Here is a 24,990-nt window from a genome sequence, read left to right as displayed (position 1 = left end):
CCAGACTCAGAAATTGCAGCCCAAGTAAATGCTTCACAGAGTTCAAGTAAGACACATCTCAACATCAGCTGTTTAGAGGAGACTGCGTGAATCATGCCTTTCTGGTCAAATTGCTGCAAAGAATCCACTACTTATGGACACCAATAAGAAGAAGAGACTTGCTTGGGCCAAGAAACATGAGCAATGGACATTAGACCGGTGGAAATCTGTCCTTTGGTCTGATGATTCCAAATTTTAGATTTTGGTGTGATGGTGTAGGGGTGCTTTACTGGTGACATAGTCAGTGATTTATTTAGAATTCAAGGCACACTTAACCAGGATGGCTACCACAGCATTCTACAGCGATACACCATCACCATCTGGTTTGCGCTTAGTGGGACTATCATTAGTTTTTCAACAGGACAATGACCCAAAACACACCTCCAGGATGGAGAGTGATGGAGCATTGCATCTGATGACCTGGCCTCCACAATCACCCGACCTCAACCCAATTTAGATAGTTTGGGATGAGTTGGCCCACAGAGTGAAGGAAAAGCAGCCAACAAGTGTTCAGCGTATGTGGGAACTCCTTCAAGACTGTTGGAAAAGCATTCCTCATGAAGCTGGTTGAGAGAATGCCAAGAGTGTGCAAAGCTGTCATCAAGGCAAAGGGTGGCTACTTTGAAGAATCTCAAATATAAAATATATTTTGATTTGTTTAACACTTTTTTGGTTACTACTGTACATGATTCCATGTGTTATTTCATAGTTTTGATGTCTTCACTATTATTCTACAATTTAGAAAATAGTAAAAATAAAGAAAATCCCTTGAATGAGTAGGTGTGTCCAAACTTTTAACTGGTACCATAAAATCAATAATCACCTGTCTCTCAATAATCTCAGCACCCAGTGCCAAATCACTGGTAACTATCACAGTTTGCAGATCAATGTCAATTCCCAAGTAAATCATTTGTACAAGGACAGGTACCATTGAGAGACAGGTGAGCCTTGTCTTGATTATGCCAATATTCTTCGGGCAACTTTCAGACCGTATATTGTCAATCGTGAAATTATTGTGGCCCTCATTAGTGATGAGAGCACCTTCTTCTTTTGTATTCTTGATTACACTCCAACTCATCCCAAGGTCAGATAGCTTTCTCCCAGCCCTTTTGTACTTCTCCAATGCCACTGTAATATCAACATTGACTGCCTGGGTTGTTTTGCTGCCAGGCATAGCGAAAGAGTGTTGAGATTTTAATATCCGTGTACATGCACACCCAAAACACCTGATGCAGAAATATCAACATGTAAAAACCAACCTGGTTCTTACTTTCCCTATGAAAGCATATTATTTTTGCTCCAATGTCTTACGTATTCTGTGGTGTTCTCAAATGGCTTTTGTGTGGTTAAGAACAAATAATAAATTGAACTGTCCTTAAAGGATTCCATTTGAAGATTGAACCGTGGATCATATTAACACATGTTTCTAACGTATTCAATACGTTTTTATTTTCTAGAAAAATTCCCCTCATAATCCTTGTTCTTCAAATTAAAAGTAGAGTGGGAGATAGATGAAGAAGAGAGAGACACAGTAGGAGCAGTGGACACAGGGATCGAACCCCAGTCTCCAGAGTCGAGAGCCAGATCTGTTGCCAGTGCAACAAGATTACAGACTCTGCACTCACCTGGTATTCAGTCTTCCACTGTGCTCCATAGTCAGGGCTGGTCTGTCCATTCAGCTCCTGGACCTTAGCTCTCCTCAGCGGGTTCTTCCCCTCTACAGAGCTGGGGTCACTGGGAGTGTAGGTCTTCTTCATGTTGGGGTTGTAGTCCACTATCTGGTTGGTGCTATACCCACGTCTTCTAGGTGATGTTTTACTGTCCATTCCTATGGGTTTGTGAAAAGATTACAATCAGTTTTGTGCACAAATAAACATGACTGAGTGATCATGTCTGACTGAGTGATCATGTCTCTCAGATAAGATGAAGGGCGGGGGTGTATGCCTTATGATTAACAACTCATGGTGTGATCATAATGACATACAGGTCCTTTTGTTCACCTGACCTAGAATTCCTTACAATCAAATGCCGACCACATCATCTTCCAAAAGAATTATCTTCGATAATAGTCACAGCCGTGTATAGCAGATACCTCAACGGCCCTGAAAGATCTTCACTGGACTCTATGTAAACTGTAAACCATACAACCTGAGGTTGCATTTATTGTAGCTGGGGATTTTAACAAAGCTAATCTGAGAACAAGGCTTCCTAAATTCTATCAGCATATCGAATGCGCGACAAGAGCTGGCAGCATTCTCGACCATTGCTACTCTAACTTCCACAACGCATACAAAGCCCTCCCCCGCCCTCCCTTCGGCAAATCTGACCATGACTCCATTTTGTTGCTCCCAGCCTATAGACAGAAACTAAAACAGGAAACGCCCATGCTCAGGTCTATCCAACGCTGGTCTGACCAATCGGATTCCACGCTTCAAGATTGCTTCACGTGGACTGGGATATGTTCCGGGTAGCCTCAGACAACAACACTGATGTATACGCTGACTCGGTGAGCGAGTTAATTAACAAGCGCATCAGTGATGTTTTACCCACTGTGACTATTAAAACCTTCCCTAACCAGAAACCGTGGATTGATGGCAGCATTTGCGCAAAACTGAAAGCGCAAACCACTGCTTTTAACCATGGCAAGGCGACTGGAAACATGACCAAATACAAACAGTGTAGCTATTCCCTCCGCAAGGCAATCAAACAAGCAAAGCGTCAGTATAGAGACAAAGTAGAGTCGCAATTCAATGGCTCAAACACGAGACGTATGTGGCAGGGTCTACAGCCAATCATGGATTACAAAAAGAAAATATCAACGTCTTGCTCCCAGACAAATTAAACAACTTCTTTGCTCGCTTTGAGGATAATACAGTGCCTCTGACACGGCCCACTACCAAAGCCTGTGGGCTCTCCTTCACCATACCCAACGTGAGTAAAACATTTAAACGTGTTAACCCTCGCAAGGCTGCCGGCCCAGACGGCATCCCTAGCCGTGTCCTCAGAGTATGCGCAGACCAGCTGGCTGGTGTGTTTACAAACATATTCAATCAATCCCTATCCCAGTCTGCTGTGCCCACATGATTCAAGATGGCCACCATTGTTCCTGTTCCCAAGAAAGCTAAGGTAACTGAACTAAATGACTATCGACAGCGTAGCACTCACTTTTGTCATCATGAAGTGCTTTGAGAGACTAGTCAAGGATCATATCACCTCCACCCTACCTGATACCCTAGACCCACTCCAATTTGCTTACCGCCCCAATAGGTCCACAGATGACACAATCGCCATCACACTGCACACTGCCCTATCCCATCTGGACAAGAGGAATACCTATGTAAGAATGCTGTTCATTGACTACAGCTCAGCATTTAACACAATAGTACCCTCCAAACTCGTCATTAAGCTCGAGACCCTGGGTCTCGACCCCGCCCTGTGCAACTGGGTCCTGGACTTTCTGATGGGCCACCCCCAGGTGGTGAGGGTAGGAAATAAAATCTCCACCGAGCTGATCCTCAACACTGGGGCCCCACTAGGGTGCATTCTCAGCCCCCTCCTGTACTCCCAAAATTTTACAGATGCACAATCAAGAGCATCCTATCGGTCTGTATCATCGCCTGTTATGGCAACTGCTCCGCCCACAACTGCAAGGCTCTCCAGAGGATAGTGCAGTCTGCACAACGCATCACCGGGGGCAAACTACCTGCCCTCCACTACCTGCCCTATTCAGCCCGCTATCATCCAGAAGGTGAGGTCAGTACAGGTGCATCAAAGCTGGGACCGAGAGACTGAAAAACAGATTCTATCTCAAGGCCTTCAGACTGTTAAACAGCCATCACTAACATAGAGTGGCTGCTGCAAACATACAGACTCAATCTCTTGCCACTTTAATGAATTTAATACATGGATTTAATAAATGAATCAGTAGTCACTTTAAATAAAGCCACTTCATTAATGTATAAATATCCTACATTACTCATCTCATATGTATATACTGTATTCTATACCATCTACTGCATCTGCCTATGCCGCACGGACATCGCTCATCCATATATTTTTATGTACATATTCTTATTCATTCCTTTACATTTGTGTGTATAAGGTAGTCATTGTGAATTTGTTAGATTACTTGTTAGATATTACTTCACTGGCGTAACTAGAAGCACTAGCATTTCTATACACTCGCATTAATATCTGCTAACCATGTGTATGTGACCAATAAAATTAGATTTGATTGTGTCTGACTGAGTGATTGTTACTGTGTACATTGGACGACATTTAAACCAGTGGAAATTCAGAGATGATCAATCATCTGGATTCTTACCCATGGCGTTATGCTTTGTGGGGCCAGGGCTGCTCTCTGACCTGGAGTCTTGGTAGGAGTCATACAGAAGGCTGGAGTGTATGTCCCTGTGGGTTCCCTGACAGTCAGAGAAGCCTGTAGTCGTCCCTGGGTCCTCCTCTTGGGAGTGGTAAAACACGGAGCTGGCTGAGTCATTGGAACGCATCATACTGTAGTGCTTCCTCTTATCCTGGTGGAAGAGTTGAATGGGAAATGTGTGTCCTCTATATCTACACCACTTGAGAGACAGTAATTGACAGTTGCTGACAGAGACATTAATTTCAAGATATTGTTTTTCGACACATTTTCAAAGAGGATATACAGTTGTCGGAAGTTTACATACACTTAGGTTGGAGTCATTAAAACTCATTTTTCAACCACTCCCCATATTTCTTGTTAACAAACTATAGTTTTGGCAAGTCGGTTAGGACATCTACATTGTGCATGACACAAGTAATTTTTCCAACAATTTTTACAGAAAGATTACTTCACTTATAATTCACTGTATCACAATTCCAGTGGTTCAGACGTTTACATACACTAAGTTGACTGTGCCTTTAAACAGCTTGGAAAATTCCAGAAAATTATGTTATTGCTTTAGAAGCTTCTGATAGGCTAATTGACATCATTTGAGTCAATTGGAGGTGTACCTGTGGATGTATTTCAAGGCCTACCTTCAAACTCAGTGCCTCTTTGCTTGACATCATGGGTAAATCAGAACAAATCAGCCAAGATTGTAGACCTCCACAAGTCTGCTTCATCCTTGGGAGCAATTTCCAAATGCCTGAAGGTACCACGTTCATCTGTACAAACAATAGTACGCAAGTATAAACACCATGGGACCACGCAGCCGTCATACCGCTCAGGAAGGAGACGTGTTCTGTCTCCTAGAGATGAACGTACTTTGGTGCGAAAAGTGCAAATCATCCCAGAACAATAGTAAAGGACCTTGTGAAGATGCTGGAGGAAACAGATACAAAAGTATTTATATCCACAGTAAAATGAGTCCTATATCGACATAACCTGAAAGGCCGCTCACCAAGGAAGAAGTCACTGCTCCAAAACCGCCATAAAAAAGCCAGACTACGGTTTGCAACTGCACATGGGGACAAAGATCATACTTTTTGGAGAAATGTCATCTGGTCTGATGAAACCAAAATAGAACTGTTTGGCCATAATGACCATCGTTATGTTTGGAGGAAACAGGGGTAGGCTTGCAAACCGAAGAACACCATCCCAACCGTGAAGCACGGGGGGTGGTAGCATCATGTTGGGGGGTGCTTTGCTGCAGGAGGGACTGGTGCACATCACAAAATAGATGGCATCATGAGGAAGAAAAATTATGTGGATTTATTGAAGCAACATCTCAAGACATCAGTCAGGAAGTTGGTCACAAATGGGTCTTCCAAATGGACAATGACCCCAAGCATACTTCCAAAGTTGTGGCAAAATGGCTTAAGGACAACAAAGTCAAGGTATTGCAGTGGCCATCACAAAGCCCTGACTTCATTCCTATAGAAAATCTGTGGGCAGAACTGAAAAAGCGTGTGTGAGCAAGGAGGCCTACAAACCTGACTCAGTTACACCAGCTCTGTCAGGAGGAATGGGCCAAAATTCCCCCAACTTATTGTGGGAAGATTGTGGAAGGCTACCTGAAACGTTTGACCCAAGTTAAACAATTTAAAGGCAACACTACCAAAAACGAATTGAGTGTATGTAAACTTCTGACCCACTGGGAATGTGATGAAAGAAATAAAAGCTGAAATAAATCACTCTCTACTATTATTCTGACATTTCACATTCTTAAAATAAAGCGGTGATCCTAACTGACCTAAGACAGGGAATTTTTACTAGGATTAAATGTCAGGAATTGTGAAAAACTGAGTTTAAATGTATTTGGTTAAGGTTTATGTAAACTACCGACTTCAACTGTATATATAAAAAATGATTGACATCCTTCATTAATCATTTAACATGTTGGGCTGTACTTTAACAAACCTATCGCAAATGGTCAATCTAGGCGCTGGCAGTAGCACTTTAGGTTCTGGGGTGTGGCAGAAATATTTTTGCTATATTCACAACCACATTTAACGGTGTAGTTGGTGCGAAAGGGCTTAGTTTTGATGAATAAACAAGTTGTGGGTGTGTCAAGACTTGGCTGCTCGCTGGCCAATCAGAACGTGCTTCATGGCTAAATATGTGGTTGCTCAAAGTTGTGTATGTACGGTCTTTTATGTATTGCCTTGGACTCCAATTCCAATTTTAGTCCGCTATAGTTTGTTAAAAAGCATACAGAAACAAAATAACAAACTGTAGACCTATCTCATCTTTACTAAGCTGACAATATAAAAAATCTGCCCCTGAACAAGGCCATTAACCCACTGTTCCCTGGTAGGCCGTCATTGTAAAGAAGAATTTGTTCTTAACTGACTTACCTAGTTAAATAAATACAAATATATAGGGGTTAGGCCTACTGTAAATTGCATTATGGCTGAGCATGGACATGCCAAATGTTGTCAATAAGTAAGATAAAATACATTATTAGCTAGATTAAATGTATTATTAAAAAGGCCTAAAAAGAGAGCGAATAATTCGAATCAAATTCTAAACAAAACAACGACTTGTTTTAAATAGGCTGTCTAAATACACTAACAGGCACCACCATAATTGGAGGGTGTTATGCACATCCAAACCTCTCACAGCAGCGGGACAAAGATCCAATATAAAGAGAAATGACAATGTCCACTCACCTTTAAACGACTTCTAAATATAACGTTTTATATACACTGAACAAAAATATAAACGCAAAAATTCCAAAGATTTTACAGAGTTACAGTTCATATTGAAATGTATTCATTAGGCCCTAATCTATGGATTTCACATGACTGAAAATACAGATATGAATATGTTGGTCACATATAACTTATATATATATGCATATGTTGGTCACATATAAAGGTAGGGGCATGGATCAGAAAACCAGTCAGTATCTGGTAGGACCACCATTTGCCTCATGCAGTGCAACACATCTCCTTCACATAGAGTTGATCAGGCTGTTGATTGTGGCCTGTGGAATGTTGTCCCACTCCTCTTCAATATGGCTATGTGAAGTTGCTGGATATTGGCAGGAACTGTAACACGCTGTCGTTCACGTCAATTCAGAGCATCCCAAACATGCTCAATGGGTGACATGTCTGGTGAGTATGCAGGCCATGGAAGAACTGGGACATTTTCAGCTTCCAGGAATTGTGTACAGATCCTTTCGACATGGGGCCGTGCATTATCATGCTGAAACATGAGGTGATGGCGGAGGATGAATGGCACAACAATGGGCCTCAGGATCTCGTCACAGTATCTGTGTGTGTTTGTGTTCATTGTCCGTAGCTTATGTCTGCCCATACCATAACCCCACCGCCACCATGGGGCACTCTGTTCACAACGATGACATCAGTTTACCACTCACCTACACAACACCATACACGCTCGCTATCTGCCCTCTGACCGGTACAGTTGAAACCGGGATTAATCCGTGAAAAGCACACTTCTCCAGGGTATCAGCGGCCATCGAAGGCGAGCATTTGCCCACTGAAGTCGGTTACGATACTGCAGTCAGGTCAAGACCCTGGTGAGGACGACGAGCACGCAGATCAGCTTCCCTGAGACGGTTTTTGACAGATTCTGCATAAATTCTTTGGTTGAGCAAACCCAGTTTCATTGGCTGCCAGGGTCGCTGGACTCAGACGATCCCGCAGGTGAAGAAGACGGATGTGGAGGTCCTGGGCTGGCATGGTTACATGTGGTCTGCGGTTGTGAGGCCGGTTGGACGTACTGCCAAATTCTCTAAAACGACGTTGGATGCAGCTTATGGAAGAGAAATGAACATTCCATTCTCAGGCAACAGCTCTGGTGGACATTCCTGCAGTCAGCATGCCAATTGCACATTCCCTCAAAACTTGAGACATCTTTGACATTGTGTTGTGTGACAAATTGCACATTTTAGAGTTGTATTTTATTGTCCCAAACACAAGGTGCACCTCTGTAATGACCATGCTGTTTAATCAGCTTCTTGATATGTCACACTTGATATGCCACACTTCTTGATATGCCACACCTTTGCCAAGATTTTACACCTGTAAAATCTTGGCAAAGGAGAAATGCTCATTAACAGAGATGTAAACAAATGTGTGCACAAAATATGAGAGAAATAAGCTTTTAGTGCACATTTCTGGGATCGTATATTTCAGGTCATGAAACATGGGACCAACACTTTACATGTTGCATTTCTATTTACGTTTAGAGTACATATTGGAACCATCTTACAGATTGTAGTCACACCTCCAGAAGCTGCATTGCATGCATGCCAGCAACATTCTCAACATAAAACTAGGACAGTGAATCATTCAAATAAGTTTGTTTTGATAAAATTCAACAAGAAATAAGCAATCTGTTTGTTTTTCAACAATAAATAAATACATTTTATGAAATCCCCATCATAAAAAAGACCGGATGCAATGCTATTGAATAAGCCTTCGTTATAGTAGGCCTAGGGTAAGGGTAGCCTACAAAGATCTTGGGTTTTAAAAACATTAAACGAAAAACAAACACTGAGGTTCTCATCTCTTGTTTCATGATGGGCATGGAAACACGTAGCCTACATCAAGGAGCGGGTTTTACACACATCCAAAGCATGGCTAAAATAATGTAGGCATGCCTACAATACATACATAAAAAGGAAATGTCAAGTCACTGTTTTGCTCATCTCAAACTTCATATTTTAATAAAGCTTTGGTGATTAAGATTGATTTCCAAGCAGTCTCATGATGAGCCAAACACTTTACTGGTGGTCTTAACTAGTCTACATGATTACATCGGGCAGGACACAAATAAGAAAATACTTAATTGAAAGAAGGGGAGGCTATGTTTGGTTTTTAATCAAATAAAATGGGGAAAAAACATTAGTGTTTTACGGTTCTAAAATGTTTAAACATAAAACTAATGTTTTTTCCCCATTTCATTTTATTTGATTAAAAATCAAACATAGCCCCTCCTTTCAATTAAGTATTTTTTTAATACCAAGTATACAGGCACCAAATCACATATTGGGCAGTGTGCATCACTGCTGGATAGGCTGCGTATCTGCTGTAACAATTCATGCAATAACCAACTGCATTAGTGCTAAAACAAGCTTTTGGTTGGTCTTAAATATCCCTACCAACACTGCCTGAAATTAGCACTTTTGATCATGTTTTAAGGACACGCCTCAAATATTTCCACCCCTCCCATCTGGGCGCAAGCGTGCTGATGTTTGACAGGTAAATTGCTGAACCTGGCGTTAGGGCTGGAAAATGCCAGTGCGCCAGTTTTTACGTGACGAAATTGCAAACTAATGTGCGCCTTAATGTCAGCTGAAAATAGAGCCCAGAGAATACCTATTGAATTGAAATATAGGGGAACAGATACAGTCACATTCAGGAGTGAGAAGACTCAATATGTTAAACACACTATATGAATGCATATTACATAGCCACTTTATGTCAAGGTGTAGGCCTACTTACAGACTTGGGGTTGGGATGGTAGCGTGTGGTGTCACAGACAACACTGTAGCCAATCAGACGGTCCCCAGGGAACAGGAAGGTGGAGCCTACAGGGGAGAGCAACACTTCCTTGGTCTCAGGGAACAACCAGTCGATGGCAATGTCACTCAGCACTGGGGCCATGGTCTTCTTCAGAGACTTGATCATCTGGGAGAATATAAACAGAGAGATATACATTTGAAATAGAGATCTATTGAAATTCTTATTATGTTTTTCAGTGACTTAATAATAATTTGGTGGGTACTTATATTTGTCCTATTTCACACATTCAGACTCTAACCTCTAGGCTACCTGCTGCATATAGACAGAGAAATGCAGATAACATAGCCTTGAGTTCCAGGGTTGTAGAAGTTCAGTACGGATTGCAAAGACACAGCATTGCGCGTCTGGGCTTGTGAGACTACAGATGGCATAGAATAGAGATCTGTTGAAATTATTACAACATACCCAGAAACCCTCTGCCTGTACAATACAATTGTGACATTGTATGTCTGCATGTCTCTGTTGCCTTGAGTTTTACATACCGGTAATGAGAAAACAAGCCTGTAAGCCTGTGAGAATAGAATAATTAATTATTTCAAAAGTATGCTGTGAAGCAGACTGATTCTAATAGGTGTTTTGCTCAACAAAATGAATTGTTCATTGGTAACAGTAGTTTTGTATCCACTGCATAATGACCCTCCTCTATGACATTCAGAATAGCTGGTTTTCGCAAAGAGGAGGATAAACATGTAATTGGAAATGAAGACCTTGGGCTGCAGTCTCTCCCCTTCTGCCAAGAACTCTGCCGTTCCTTTGGAAACGGTAGCCAGTCCAGTCACCAGTCTCCTGCAAGCACTCTGACCGATGCCGAAAGTGAAGCACCTGCCAAAACAAGATACACATCTCCTCAGCTCAGGCTTAGAGAAAGACCTGAAAAGATCTATAGCTATCTGAGCCTATTAAAAGTCACACACCTTATCTCTCAGAGAGACATGCATTCCCTCACAGAGAAAGCCCTATTGAGATGGTCCGGTGGTACTTAGAGGTGATGCTATATTACAAAACAGCCCCCTCAAAGTATTGGGTTATATCAGTAATGTAATTTGTTGCGCATCGTAGCAGAAAACTAAGATGATGCCAAATTGGAAATTGTTTTTCAGTCTTGAAAGCCAAGACGTGCCTGGGGAGTGAGTTTCTTGAAAAGGAGAGAGAAAGAGAGAGAGAAAGAGAAAGAGAAAGAGAAAGAGAAAGAGAAAGAGAAAGAGAGAGAGAGAGAGAGAGAGAGAGAGATCAAGAGAGAGATCAAGAAAGAGATCAAGAGAGAGATCAAGAGAGAAATGGTCGGGACTTGGCTGACGGTCTATTTTCATCATCCAGTCTAATGTTGTATCTCATCAGTTTTCTCATTAGGTTTGTCAATTACACTTCACAGCTCATACTGAGGATGAATTAGAGATGGCTGAGATGATCTCCGTCTCAACACCAGCAGATGCACCAGCGATGGCTCCTCTGCATATTTGATGAGGTCAGACAGTGGGGATTAAAAGGGAAACGCAACATTTAGCATAGCTACATGTCTGACATAGACTCCTGGGATATGTCCCAAATGGCACCCTATTCCTTATAGTGCCCTACGCTCTGGTCAAAGGTAGTGCACTAGGTTCGGAATAGGGTGCCATTTGGGACGCAGCCCTGGTAGCAGAGATTCATTAGTATTTGCTCTGTCCACTGACCGGGGGTGTGCTGATTTGTGAGAGTGGAGCGATAATCAATCTGGATGCGTGGGCGGATTGGCCGGACCACTGTATATCTAATCCAATCATCTAGGTGCATTCATCCCTTAAAAAGGAGAAGACTTAAAGTCATTAAATCAGGAGTAGTTCAGGAGAGGATGACTGCGGACTGAGATTGCAGATGCAACAAACAAAGTGAAACAATATCCCATTCCCTGCAGAGAGAACTGTGTTATTGCCTTTCTTGGTCTATCAACAGCTGGTGTTTTGATTCTGTAGGGGCATGTTCAGAGCGTCAGTGTGTTGCAGTGTTTGAAAATATTACTATTACCAACACTATATGACATTGTTGACACAGTGAGTTGATTTGACTTTACCATACCCAACGCAAATTTATTTTTTGTTGTCACACCAAATAATATCAAGAACTGTGCAAATATTAGGTGCATATTTCCAAGCTTCATTTTAAAAGGATTACTGAGCAATAACAAGGTTTTGCACTTAAGCTCCCTCCAATCCTCTAGCCTTGATTACATGTCTGAATGCTGTGAACATAATAATCATTAACAAGAGAGGCCATGCATTAGCAGGCTCCATCATATTGATTGGGCTAATTGCAACCATCGAAAGCCACCAGATTATCACCATCTGATCTCTTGTTAAACCATTCATATGCTCTGAAATCACCCGCACAGCTGATCTCAATTGCAAACAACATTGGCCAGTCATTTACGGCTCCCTAACGGATGTCTAAATTCTCTTTAAGTCTTGATTGCAGCCAACATTTTTCAAGAGTAATTCGCCCTCTGGTTGGAATAATTATCGGAACAACAGTCATTTTTTGAGCAGACTTCCGTACAAATCTACTGTGGCAATTTACCTAACATGTTGTATGAATGGAAAACTAATGTTGATGGTGTAAACCAGGGGTATTCAATCAGGGGTATGTGCTCCCCTAGGGGTCTGTGAATGTACTGCAGGGGGTCCGTAAAAAAAAGAATATATAGATATATATAGATAGATATATACAGTGGCTTGCAAAAGTATTCACCCCCTTGGCATTTTTCCTATTTTGTTTCCTTACAACCTGGAATTAAAATAGATTTGGGGGGGGGGGCTGTATCATTTGATTTACACAACATGCCTACCACTTTGAAAATGCAAAATATTTTTTATTGTGAAACAAACAGGAAATAAGACAAAAAACTGAAAACTTGAGTGTGCATAACTACCCCCCCCCCCCCCCAAACAAAATATGTCAATACTTTGTAGAGCCACAATTGCAGCAATTACAGCTACAAGTCTCTTGGGGTATGTCTCTGTAAGCTTGGCACATCTAGCCACTGGGATTTTTGCCCATTCTTCAAGGCAAAACTGCTCCAGCTCCTTCAAGTTGGATGGGTTCTGCTGGTGTACAGCAATCTTTAAGTCATACCGCAGATTCTAAATTGGATTGAGGTCTGGGCTTTGACTAGGCCATTCCAAGACATTTAAATGTTTCCCCTTAAACCACTTGAGTGTTGCTTAAGCAGTATGCTTAGGGTCATTGTCCTGCTGGAAGGTGAACCTCCGTCCCAGTCTCAAATCACTGGAAGACTGAAACAGGTTTCCCTCAAGAAATACCCCTGTACTTAGCACCATCCATCATTCCTTCAATTCTGACCAGTTTCCCAGTCCCTGCCGATGAAGAACATCCCCACAGCATGATGCTGCCACCACTATGCTTCACTGTGGGGATGGTGTTCTCGGGGTGAGGATAGGTGTTGGGTTTGCGCCAGACATAGCGTTTTCCTTGATGGCCAAAAAGCTACATTTTAGTCTCATCTGACCAGAGTACCTTCTTCCATATGTTTGGGGAGTCTCCCACATGTCTTTTGGCGAACACCAAACGTGTTTGCTTATTTTTTTACTCAAGCAATGGATTTTTTCTGGACACTCTTCAGTAAAGCCCAGCTCTGTGGAGTGTATGGCTTAAAGTGGTCCCATGGACAGATACTCCAATCTCCACTGTGGAGCATTGTAGCTCTTTCAGGGTTATCTTTGGTCTCTTTGTTGCCTCTCTGATTAATGCCCTCCTTGCCTGGTCCGTGAGTTTTGGTGGGCGGCCCTGTCTTGGCAGGTTTGTTGTGGTGCCATATTCTTTCTATTTTTTAAGAAAGGATTTAATGGTGCTCTGCGAGAAGTTCAAAGTTTCTGATATTTTTTTATAACCCAACCCTGATTTGTACTTCTCCACAACTGTATCCCTGACCTGTTTGAAGAGCTCCTTGGTCTTCATGGTGCCGCTTGCTTGGTAGTGCCGCTTGCTTGGTGGTGTTGCAGACTCTGGGGCCTTTCAGAACAGGTGCATGTATACTGAGATCATGTGACAGATCATGTGACACTTAAATAAAGTCCACCTGTGTGCAATCTAACTAATTATGTGACTTCTGAAGGTAATTGGTTGCACCAGAACTTATTTAGGGGCTTCATAGCAAAGGGAGTATGCACCACTTTTCAGTTTTTAATTTTTGGGATTTTCTTTTAACGTTATTTTTTTCATTTCACTTCCCCAATTTGGACTATTTTGTGTATGTCCAATTCATGAAATCCAAATAAAAATCCAATTAAATTACAGGTTGTAACGCAACAAAATAGGAAAAACACCAAGGGCTTTTACAAGGCACTGTACAAGGCTTTTACAAGACACCTACTCATTCAAGGGTTTTTCTTAATTTTTACTATTTTCTACATTGAAGAATAATAGCAAAGACATCAAAACTATGAAATAACATGGATACAATAAAAAGAATCCTCCTCAATCTACACACAATACCGCATCAGGGAGGTGACCAAGAACCTGATGGTCACACTGACAGAGCTCCAGAGTTCCTCTGTGGAGATGGGAGAACCTTCCAGAAGGACAACCATCTCTGCAGCACTCCACCAATCAGGCCTTTATGGTAGAGTGGCCAGATGGAAGCCACTCCTCAGTAAAAGACACATGACAGCCCACTTGGAATTTGCCAAAAGGCAGTTAAAGGAGTCTCAGACCATGAGAATCAAGATTCTCTATTCTTATGAAACTAAGTATGAACTCTTTGGCCTGAATACCAAGCGTTATGTCTGGAGGAAACCTGGCACCATCCCTACGGTGAAGCATGGTCGTGGCAGCATCATGCTTTGGGGATGTTTTTCAGCTGGAAGGCGAAGGTTCACCTTCCAACAGGTAAACGACCCTAAGCACACAGCCAAGACAACGCAGGAGTGTCTTCACGACAAGTCTCTGTCCTTGAGTTGCCCAGCCAGAGCCCAGACTTGAACCTGATCGAACATCTCTGGAATGGCCTGAAAATAGCTGTGCAGAAACGCTCCCCATACAACCTGACAGAGATTGAGAGGATCTGCCTAAAAGAAGGGGAGAAACTCTTGTTTTTTTAGAAACTCTTGTTTTTTATCAAATTAAAATGTAGTCTATAAAGATATTTCGAATGGCATATATTATATTATTTTTCCATTGAAGTTGAAATGTTTTAATGAAATATAGGCCTACTACTTCTATACTCTTATATTCTAATAAGTATTTTTACATTCATCAATCTTACAGTTTCCGATGCTCCTGATGTTTTTCAGAGGCAGGGACTGGGAGACTAGTCAGAATCGAGGGAAAGATGAACGGAGCAAAGTACAGAGAGATCCTTGATGAAAACCTGCTCCAGAGTGCTCAGGACCTCAGACTGGGGCAAAGGTTCACCTTCCAACGGGACAACAACCCTAAGCACACAGCCAAGACAACGCAGAAGTGGCTTCGCGACAAGTCTCTGAATGTCTTTGAGTGGCCCAGCCAGAGCCCGGACTTGAACCCAATCCAACATCTTTGGGGAGGCCTGAAAATAGCTGTGCAGCAACGCTCCCCATCCAACCTGACAGAAATGGAGAGGATCTGCCCAGAAGAAGGGGAGAAACTCCCCAAATACAGGTGTGCCAAGCTTGTAGCATCATTCCCAAAAAGACTCGAGGCTGTAATCTCTGCCAAAGGGGCTTCAACAAAGTACTGAGTAAAGGGTCTGAATACTTAAATGTAAATGTGACATTTCTGTTTTTTTATTTATTACAATACATTTGCAAAAATGTATTGGGTATTGTGTGTAGATTGATGAGGACATTTAAAAATATATATATTTTAGAATAAGGCTGGGGTCTGAATACTTTCTGAATGCACTGCAACTAAATCAGTTCAATCGTAATCAATTAATCTATGGACTGACCAAATTACAACTACTTGTCGGTTGGTGCTCAGTGGGTCAGACTGTTTTAACACACTTGGTTTGGCCACCAGACAACAGGAAGAGAAAGAAAACAGCTATGAGCTGAACATAACAGTATGGCAGTGGAAGGGAGGACAGTAGCAGGAGACCCTATGAGCTGAACATAACAGTATGCCAGTGGAATGGAGGACAGTAGCAGAAGACCCTATGAGCTGAACATAACAGTATGGCAGTGGAAGGGAGGACAGTATCAGGAGACCCTATGAGCTGAACATAACAGTATGGCAGTGGAAGGGAGGACAGTAGCAGGAGACCCTATGAGCTGAACATAACAGTATGGCAGTGGAATGGAGGACAGTAGCAGGAGACCCTATGAGCTGAACATAACAGTATGCCAGTGGAATGGAGGACAGTAGCAGGAGACCCTATGAGCTGAACATAACAGTATGCCAGTGGAAGGGAGGACAGTAGCAGGAGACCCTATGAGCTGAACATAACAGTATGCCAGTGGAAGGGAGGACAGTAGCAGGAGACCCTATGAGCTGAACATAACAGTATGCCAGTGGAAGGGAGGACAGTAGCAGGAGACCCTATGAGCTGAACATAACAGTATGCCAGTGGAAGGGAGGACAGTAGCAGGAGACCCTATGAGCTGAACATAACAGTATGCCAGTGGAAGGGAGGACAGTAACAGGAGACCCTATGAGCTGAACATAACAATATGCCAGTGGAAGGGAGGACAGTAGCAGGAGACCCTATGAGCTGAACATAACAGTGTGCCAGTGGAAGGGAGGACAGTAACAGGAGACCCTATGAGCTGAACATAACAATATGCCAGTGGAAGGGAGGACAGTAGCAGGAGACCCTATGAGCTGAACATAACAGTATGCCAGTGGAAGGGAGGACAGTAGCAGGAGACCCTATGAGCTGAACATAACAGTATGCCAGTGGAAGGGAGGACAGTATCAGGAGACCCTATGAGCTGAACATAACAGTATGCCAGTAGAAGGGAGGACAGTATCAGGAGACCCAACTGTGGTTTGTGAGTATTATGATTTCCCATTGTAGCCAATTCAGTTGCAGTAATTCCGTTACTGATTTTTGGGTAATTCAGTTACCAAGTTGGCAATGGAATTACGAGTTTTAATCACTTAATAATTCATAAACTATATTGATAGCATTAAATATAACTATGTCTACCATTACTTGTTACTTCTGTGAACTTTGATTATCCTCCCACCTCACAAGGGAGAGAAATGAGAAAATATCTTAAAGATATGTGGATTTTTGGTAATGGAATTTCAAGGCACAAGGCAATGTTTCTTAAACTTACAGAAGGCAGAACATTTGTGTTGATATTAGTGGGCAGGGGTCTCTACTTAAACATTATTGTGTTTTGAAGTATTTCTAATACTTTTTAAGACTTTTTCTGGTAGATGTTATCTAAGACTCCTTTTTCTGTACGTTTATCCAGAAATCAAAGCCTTTACTTAAGATGGAAAATGGTTGGAAAATGTATCTTAATTTCCCCAAAATATAGACTCTTAGCTTTCATTTGACACCCACTTTAACATGCTCCTATGAACTTCACATGTTGGTGCACATGGGATCTTTTACATGGAAATGCCATAATTTTGAATACGGTAGTCTATAGCAATTGGAGACAACAAAGTTAAATAAGTTGATGGTGTGTTAACCTGGTATAGCGGGCATGGCTGCGGACCAGCTCGATGACCTTCCCTGTGTTGCTGACGGCCCCATCTGTGAGCAGGAAGAGCATGCGTGGATGACCCACGTGCATGGGCTGCCTCAGGATCCAGTTGAGTGGTGCCAGGATGTTGGTGCCACCCATGTCAGCTCGGATCTTCCTGATGTACTCACAAGCCATGGTTACTGTTTCCTGAAGCATGGAGACGACAGGGGAGAAGCATTTTACTAGTCTTGAGTCTCTTGTGACAGACACTTGTAGCTGCCCAGAGAAAAGACAGGGGGGAAGCATACTGTAGCAGCATGTATTATAATAATACACACAATAACATTTAGTCGTCTAACAGAGGCAGACAAGTGTGTCTGTGAATTATACTCGTACTCCGACTACATTTACAGTTTACCTTTTTTGTCATATAGCAGACGCTCTTATCCAGAACGACTTACTGGAGTAATTAGGGTTAAGTGCCTTGCTCAAGGGCACATCAACAGATTTTTCGAACCAGCTATTTTTTGGGTTACTGGCCCGCCGCTCTTAATCGCTATGCTACCGGTCACCCCTACCTGTACTACCTGTAGCTGTGAAATCTGTCACGCAAGATTAAGCATTTACTAAGAGATTTTATCACTGACATGCAGTTCAATAATATTGACCTGAAAAAAGAAACACTATGTTCTGCTTGCCTCATACCTCATCATAGCTCTGACTGGTAGAAAACAGTGTTTTGAATGTGGAGCCAAAGCCGATGATGTTGAAGAGGCTGGCAGGCACAATGCTCTTCAGGATCACCACCATGGCATCCTGGGAACAGAACAGAAATGATGGAAACACAAGGTCAATACGAAGGAGAGGAGAATGAGAAAAGAGGGAAAGAGAGGGAGAGAGCTGGAAATGAAAAGGAAAAAGAACAAGACAGGCAGACAAGGCGGTCAATCTTTAAGACACTCTCTAACAACCAGCCTTGTTCACCTGGCTGCAAGTGTTATTCTTGACCTTTAAACATTTTCGGCTGCGGCAGTATGACCAGATTACAACTTTATCTCCATCTTCTCTGTCAGCAGGCTAGTTACTATACACTGGAGAGTGTCTTTGTGGTGCACTAGAGAAGTGCAACATAATCCATTGTGTTATTATTATTATTATTATCTCTGTGTGACAGAGGGATAGGCCAGTGTATTATTAGAAAGAGTATGCTCAATAACAACCATTCATTTCAAGTTTGGCTGTAATCATATTTCACTGTATTATGCTGTTTTTTTTACACCAAATTGTGTATTTAATACCCTTTCTTTGTGAATGTTTCATTTATTTATGACTGAATCAAAGTTTATTGGTCATTTCAAGAACAGAAAGTGTCTTTAAGTGCAGTCGCAAAAACCATCAAGCGTTATGATGAAACTGACTCTCATGAGGACCGCCACAGGAAAAGAAGACACAGAGTTACCTCTGCTGCAGGGGATAAGTTCATTAGAGTTACCAGCCTCAGAAATTGCAGCCCAAATAAATGCTTCACAGAGTTGAAGTAACAGACACATCTCAACATCAACTGTTCAAAGGAGACTGCGTGAATCAGGCCTTCATGGTCGAATTGTTGCAAAGAAACCACTACTAAAGGACACCAATCAGAAGAAGAGACTTGATTGGGCAAAGAAACACGATCAATGGATATTAGACCGGTGGAAATCTGTCCTTTGATCTGATGAGTCAAAATTTGAGATTTTTGGTTCCAACCGCCGTGTCTTTGTGAGACGCAGAGTAGGTGAAATGATGATCTCCGCATGTGTGGTTCCCATCGTGATGCATGGAGGAGGAGGTGTGATGGTGCTTTTCTGGTGCCACTGTCAGTGATTTTTGTATTTTATTCAAGGCACACTTAACCAGCATGGCTACCACAGCAGCGATACGCCATCCCACCTGGTTTGCGCTTAGTGGGACTATCATTTGTTTTCAACAGGACAATCACCCAACACACCTCCAGGCTATGTAAGAGCTAATTGAACAAGAAGGAGAGGGATGGAGTGCTGCATCAGATGACCTGGCCTCCACAATCACCCAACCTCAACCCAATTGAGATAGTTTGAGATGAGGTGGACCGTAGAGTGAAGGAAAAGCAGCCAACAAGTGCTCAGCGTATGTGGGAACTCCTTCAAGACTATTGGAAAAGCATTCCAGGTGAAGCTGGTTGAGAGAATGCCAAGAGTGTGCAAAGCTGTCATCAAGGCAAAGGGTGGCTACTTTGAATAATCTCATACTGCATACTGTTTTGCCCATTTACCCTCTGAACGGCACACCTACACAATCCATATTTCAATTGTCTCAAGGCTTAAAAATCCTTCTTAAACCGATCTACTCCCCTTCATCTACACTGATTGAAATGGATTTAACAGGTGACATCAATAAGGTATCATAGCTTTTATCTGAATTCACCTGGTCAGTCTATGTCATGTTTTGTACACTCGATGTATAATGGTGAAGAGAAATTAAATCCTGTAATTTCTGTGTTGCTATGACAAAAAGTTGACAGAAATTACATGATTTCCTTACTTTTACTCTCTAAAATAAAGAAGTACAACCCTCCTCTGACCAACTGAGTAACAGTAATGGCATTTTCTCTGTCATAAAGCATGCACGTACAAAGCACTTGTTATATGTAATGGACTTTCTTCATGACATGCAGCAATACAGAGAAAGTGGATAGAGAATGTTATAGCAGATATTGATTAGAGAGTCAGCTCACAGGAAACTTCAATGCTTTTTGTCAATTTGAAGTCGTTGTGTCATAGAAAATCTCCACTGTTCTTTCTCCCATTTTCAAAGGTGCTATCAAATTGGTGCTCGCTAGCATTTTGGGGTCGCTGGCATTTTGGTGTCATAGAAATCTCTCTTTCTCCTTATATTCAGTCAAAGATGATATCAAATTGGGGCCTGGCATTTTGGGGGAGTTTCTGGCAGATCAAAGAAACTGAGGAGAAATGATTTCATCATCATCGGTCTGACCTGGCCCGAGAGTGAAAAGATTTGTCATGGGTCCTCAGCTCCTCAAAAGATTTTACTGCTGCACCCGAGAGCATCCTGACAGGTTGCATCACTGCCTGGTATGGCAACTGCTTTTCCTCCAACCGCAAGGCACTACAGAGGGTAGTGCGTAAGGCCCAGTACATCATCGGGGCCAAGCTTCCTGCCATCCAGGACCTCTATACCAGGCGGTGTCAGAGGAAGGCCCTAAAAATCGTCAAAGACTCCAGCCACCCTAGTCATAGACTGTTCTCTCTGCTACCACACGGCAAGCGGTACCGGAGCGCCAAGTCTAGGTCCAAGAGGCTTCTAAACAGCTTCTACCCCCAAGCCATTAGACTCCTGAACAGCTAATCAAATGGCTACCCAGACTATTTGCACTCCCCCACTACACTGCTGCTACACTCTGTTATTATCTATCCATAGCCACTTTAACAACCCTACCTGCATGTACATAATTATCTGAAATACCTCGACACCGGTGCCCCTGCACATTGTTACATTGACTCTGTACCGGTACCCCTGTATATAGCCCCGCTATTGTTATTTACTGCTGCTCTTTAAAAAAATAAAAAATCTTATCTCTTACTTTTTATTTTTTTAATTTTTTAGGTATTTTCGTAAAACTGCATCATCGATTAAGGGCTTGTAAGCATTTCACTGTAAGGTCTACACCTGTTGTATTCGGCGCATGTGACAAATACAATTTGATTTAATTTGATTTAAGTCAGGCTTTGGGGTGTCAGAGGGAGAGGAAGCCCATCTCTCCCCAATCAGAAGATTTCTGAGTATGAGTCACGCTGCCCTGCTGTGCGTGACAGACCAACAGGGGTTAGTCAAACATCACCACTCTCAGCCCAGTCCAATCATGTAACATTACAGTCAGATGCACTGGAAATAAAGGCTGAGCTGAGATGAGTTTCCATTGACCATTCCATCAAATGACCAGTGAGTCATTGAGTCATTAATAGCACATCTTACATATCTAATTAGTAAACTATGTTATTCCTTCATAATTCATTCCATTACTTTAGTTGCCCTTAAGTCTCCATCCTCCAGGTTTAGTTTTGCCAAACTACTCAGTTCATTATGTTTATGCCCTTATTAAGAATAGATTACAAATGGGTTTTCAATGTGTTATGAAGTCATGACAGTACCTTGACACAGCTGATGTTGACCCCGCTCATGCTCCCACTGCGGTCGATGAGGAAGATGAACTCTCCATGCACCTTCCTCAGGTCAGAGGTCATGGACTTGAGGTCTGGGCAGAAGTTGAGCATAACCGTAGGGTTGTGGAGGATGTCCTTGTGGAGACGCTTACGAATGATATCCACCTTCACTTGGCCACATGGTCAGAGCATAACATGGTGAGAGGATAACACGGTCAGAGGATAACATGGTCAGACAATAACGGTCAGACAATAACATGGTCAGACAATAACATGGTGAGAGGATAACATGGTCAGAGGATAACATGGTCAGACAATAACATGGTCAGACAATAACATGGTCAGAGCATAACATGGTGAGAGCATAACATGGTGAGAGGATAACATGGTCAGACAATAACATGGTCAGAGGATAACATGGTCAGAGCATAACATGGTCAGAGGATAACATGGTGAGAGGATAACATGGTGAGACAATAACATGGTCAGAGCATAACATGGTCAGAGCATAACATGGTCAGAGCATAACATGGTCAGAGGATAACATGGTCAGAGGATAACATGGTCAGACAATAACATGGTGAGAGGATAACATGGTCAGAGGATAACATGGTCAGAGCATAACATGGTCAGAGGATAACATGGTCAGACGATAACATGGTCAGAGGATAACATGGTGAGAGGATAACATGGTCAGACAATAACATGGTCAGAGGATAACATGGTCAGACAATAACATGGTCAGAGGATAACATGGTGAGAGGATAACATGGTCAGAGCATAACATGGTCAGAGGATAACATGGTCAGACAATAACATGGTGAGAGGATAACATGGTCAGAGGATAACATGGTCAGAGGATACAGTAAGAAAAGGATTAAATAAAGAGAATGAGATCCCAATCACTGTCACGTCCTGGCCAGTATAAGGGTTAATTGGTATTGTAGTTTGGTCAGGACGTGGCAGAGGGTATTTGTTTTATGTGGTTAGGGGTGGTGTGTTTGTTGTAGGGCATTTGATTTAAGTATTCCGGGGGTTTTGGGCACTGTTCCTTGTTTACGCATTTCTATGTTGATCTAGTTAGTTGTATGTCTATGTTTGGTTAATTGGGGTGGACTTCCAATTGTGTGGTGTTGCCTTTGATTGGAAGTCCTATTTTAGTTGGGTGTGTTTGTCTGTTTAATTGTGGGAGATTGTTCTTTGTCTAGCATGTATGAGCCTGAGAAGACTGTTAGTATTTCGTGAGTTTGTTTTGTTGTTTTGGTAATCATTTTGAGTTAATAAATGTTCAGAATGAACAAAACCAGTCCTGCTGCATATTGGTCCTCCTTAACCCACGACAACCGTGACAATCACATCATGCAAGCTTTGAATAAGAGCCATATTCACATACAGCAATGACTTTGTACATGTCATTTTTTATACATATCTTGCATATCACATCTGATAAGAAAAGCATTATAATTTTATTAAAATGAGCTATATCTCTACAAGGCAGCGTTCCGCTAAACTACAACACAGCTGTTTCCTTCATGCTAAGATCCATTAGATACGTAGATCTAACACTAAAATATTCTCCATACGGAACGTTTTTGAGAAGCTGATTTCAGCTATGCTTCTTAAATAAAAATGTATAATTCAAGGAAATTACGGTTGGACATTTGTTTTGAATGAGACCCAAACGATTTGAAGGAGAAAGGACACTCAATCAACTGGTGCATGTGTTCTTGCAGGTAGAAATTCCAAGCAGAACACTGAGGACTTTTTGTGGTTTCCATAGTAACCCCTTTTTATCCCACACATCATTTAGGCTAAGTGTCCTCTCTCGCCCTCCCATTGAGGTCTACTGGTCACTTAAGGATGTAATTGTATCTACCACAGTAGTGCCATTCAGACATGTGGAGAATAAGGTACAATCTGTACCGACACGATTTCACCTCAAGAAAAATAATAAACTCACCATTCAAACAACACACTTTAACTCCAATGTGTATCATTCATGTGTGGTTTTAAAATGATCTCAGATAGGTTGAAATAAATAAATTGCTTTCATATAATAATAATGGACACAGGAATACTGGAAAGCACTACTAATACAGGCCAAACCAGGTCTAACAAATCACACAAAACTGGCAAAAGGTGTGGATACGCAGCCCTTACGAAAAATAATTGCAGTCAGAGTGCAGTATAACTGCAGTACACTGTAGTATGACTGTAGTTAGTGTGCAGTATACCTGCAGTATACTGTAGTATAACTGCAGTACACTAGTATAACTGTAGTTAGCGTTCAGAATAACTGCAGTACACTGTAGTATAACTGCAGTACACTAGTATAACTCTAGTTAGCGTTCAGAATAACTGCAGTACACTGTAGTACAACTGTAGTCAGTGTGCAGTACAACTGCAGTACACTGTTGTATAACTGTAGTTAGAGTGCAGTATGACTGCTGTACACTGTAGTATAACTGTAGTCAGTGCGCAGTATAACTGCAGTATACTTCAAGTACTGCGTCCAAAATAACAGTTTATTTTGCAGTATAACTGCAGTTACAGTGCAGTATAACTGCAGTTCAACTGCAGTACATTGCAGTTATTCTGCAATTACTGCATCCAAAACACCACAGTCGACTGCAGTTACTGCACTTTTACTTTAGTTTCAAAACTGCTATCTTTTCTTATAAGAGAGGTCTCATTATCTGTTGTTATTGAATATTCATGATGCTATATGCTTTTCTGCTCTAATTATAAGCAGCATCTTGCCATTTTACAAAGCCTCTAATCTATATGAGTCCTCTCAGATAGCTGCCTCTTTGTCACTCAATAAGGCTACTTGGGTAAGACGCAGATCACATCAGATCAAATGCAGCACTCACTTTCTTTTCATTACTGGAGTCCTTCTTGATGGCCTTGATGTAGTCACTCTTCCCTGTGAGGTATTCATCGTACTCCTCCAGTGTCATGTCTCCATCCTCAATCAGCACAAGAGGCAGATGAGGATCTAGTAGGAAACAATGGGCACTAGACTAATATGGTACAGTATCACCTTGACAACAAGCAGGTTTCAGTACAAGCCATAACACTGATAGAAGGGTACAATACGCAATTCCTGCAAACACCTGTCAGAGAAAAGGCAGATGTGGCCAAGTAGTATATATTTCTGT

The 24,990-nt window shown here is 42.0% G+C and overlaps 1 protein-coding gene across 2 annotated transcripts in view; it reads right to left on the bottom strand.

Annotated features, from left to right (window-relative positions):
* vwa5b1 (von Willebrand factor A domain containing 5B1) overlaps positions 1–24,990 on the bottom strand; it is a 57,320-nt gene that overhangs the window by 22,935 nt on the left and 9,395 nt on the right. For both annotated transcript variants that reach the window (XM_029718850.1, XM_029718849.1), the window contains 8 exons: positions 24,703–24,827; positions 21,818–21,994; positions 18,336–18,446; positions 17,635–17,837; positions 10,725–10,839; positions 9,937–10,122; positions 4,364–4,571; positions 1,665–1,867 (listed from right to left, as the gene is read on the bottom strand). In XM_029718850.1, coding sequence (XP_029574710.1) covers positions 1,665–1,867; positions 4,364–4,571; positions 9,937–10,122; positions 10,725–10,839; positions 17,635–17,837; positions 18,336–18,446; positions 21,818–21,994; positions 24,703–24,827 — 1,328 coding nt within the window. The remainder of the gene's footprint in view (positions 1–1,664; positions 1,868–4,363; positions 4,572–9,936; positions 10,123–10,724; positions 10,840–17,634; positions 17,838–18,335; positions 18,447–21,817; positions 21,995–24,702; positions 24,828–24,990) is intronic.

This window comes from Salmo trutta, chromosome 28 (genome assembly GCF_901001165.1).
Source record: "Salmo trutta chromosome 28, fSalTru1.1, whole genome shotgun sequence".
NCBI classification, from domain to species: domain Eukaryota; kingdom Metazoa; phylum Chordata; class Actinopteri; order Salmoniformes; family Salmonidae; genus Salmo; species Salmo trutta.
This window is presented reverse-complemented; position numbering and strand designations above follow the sequence as displayed.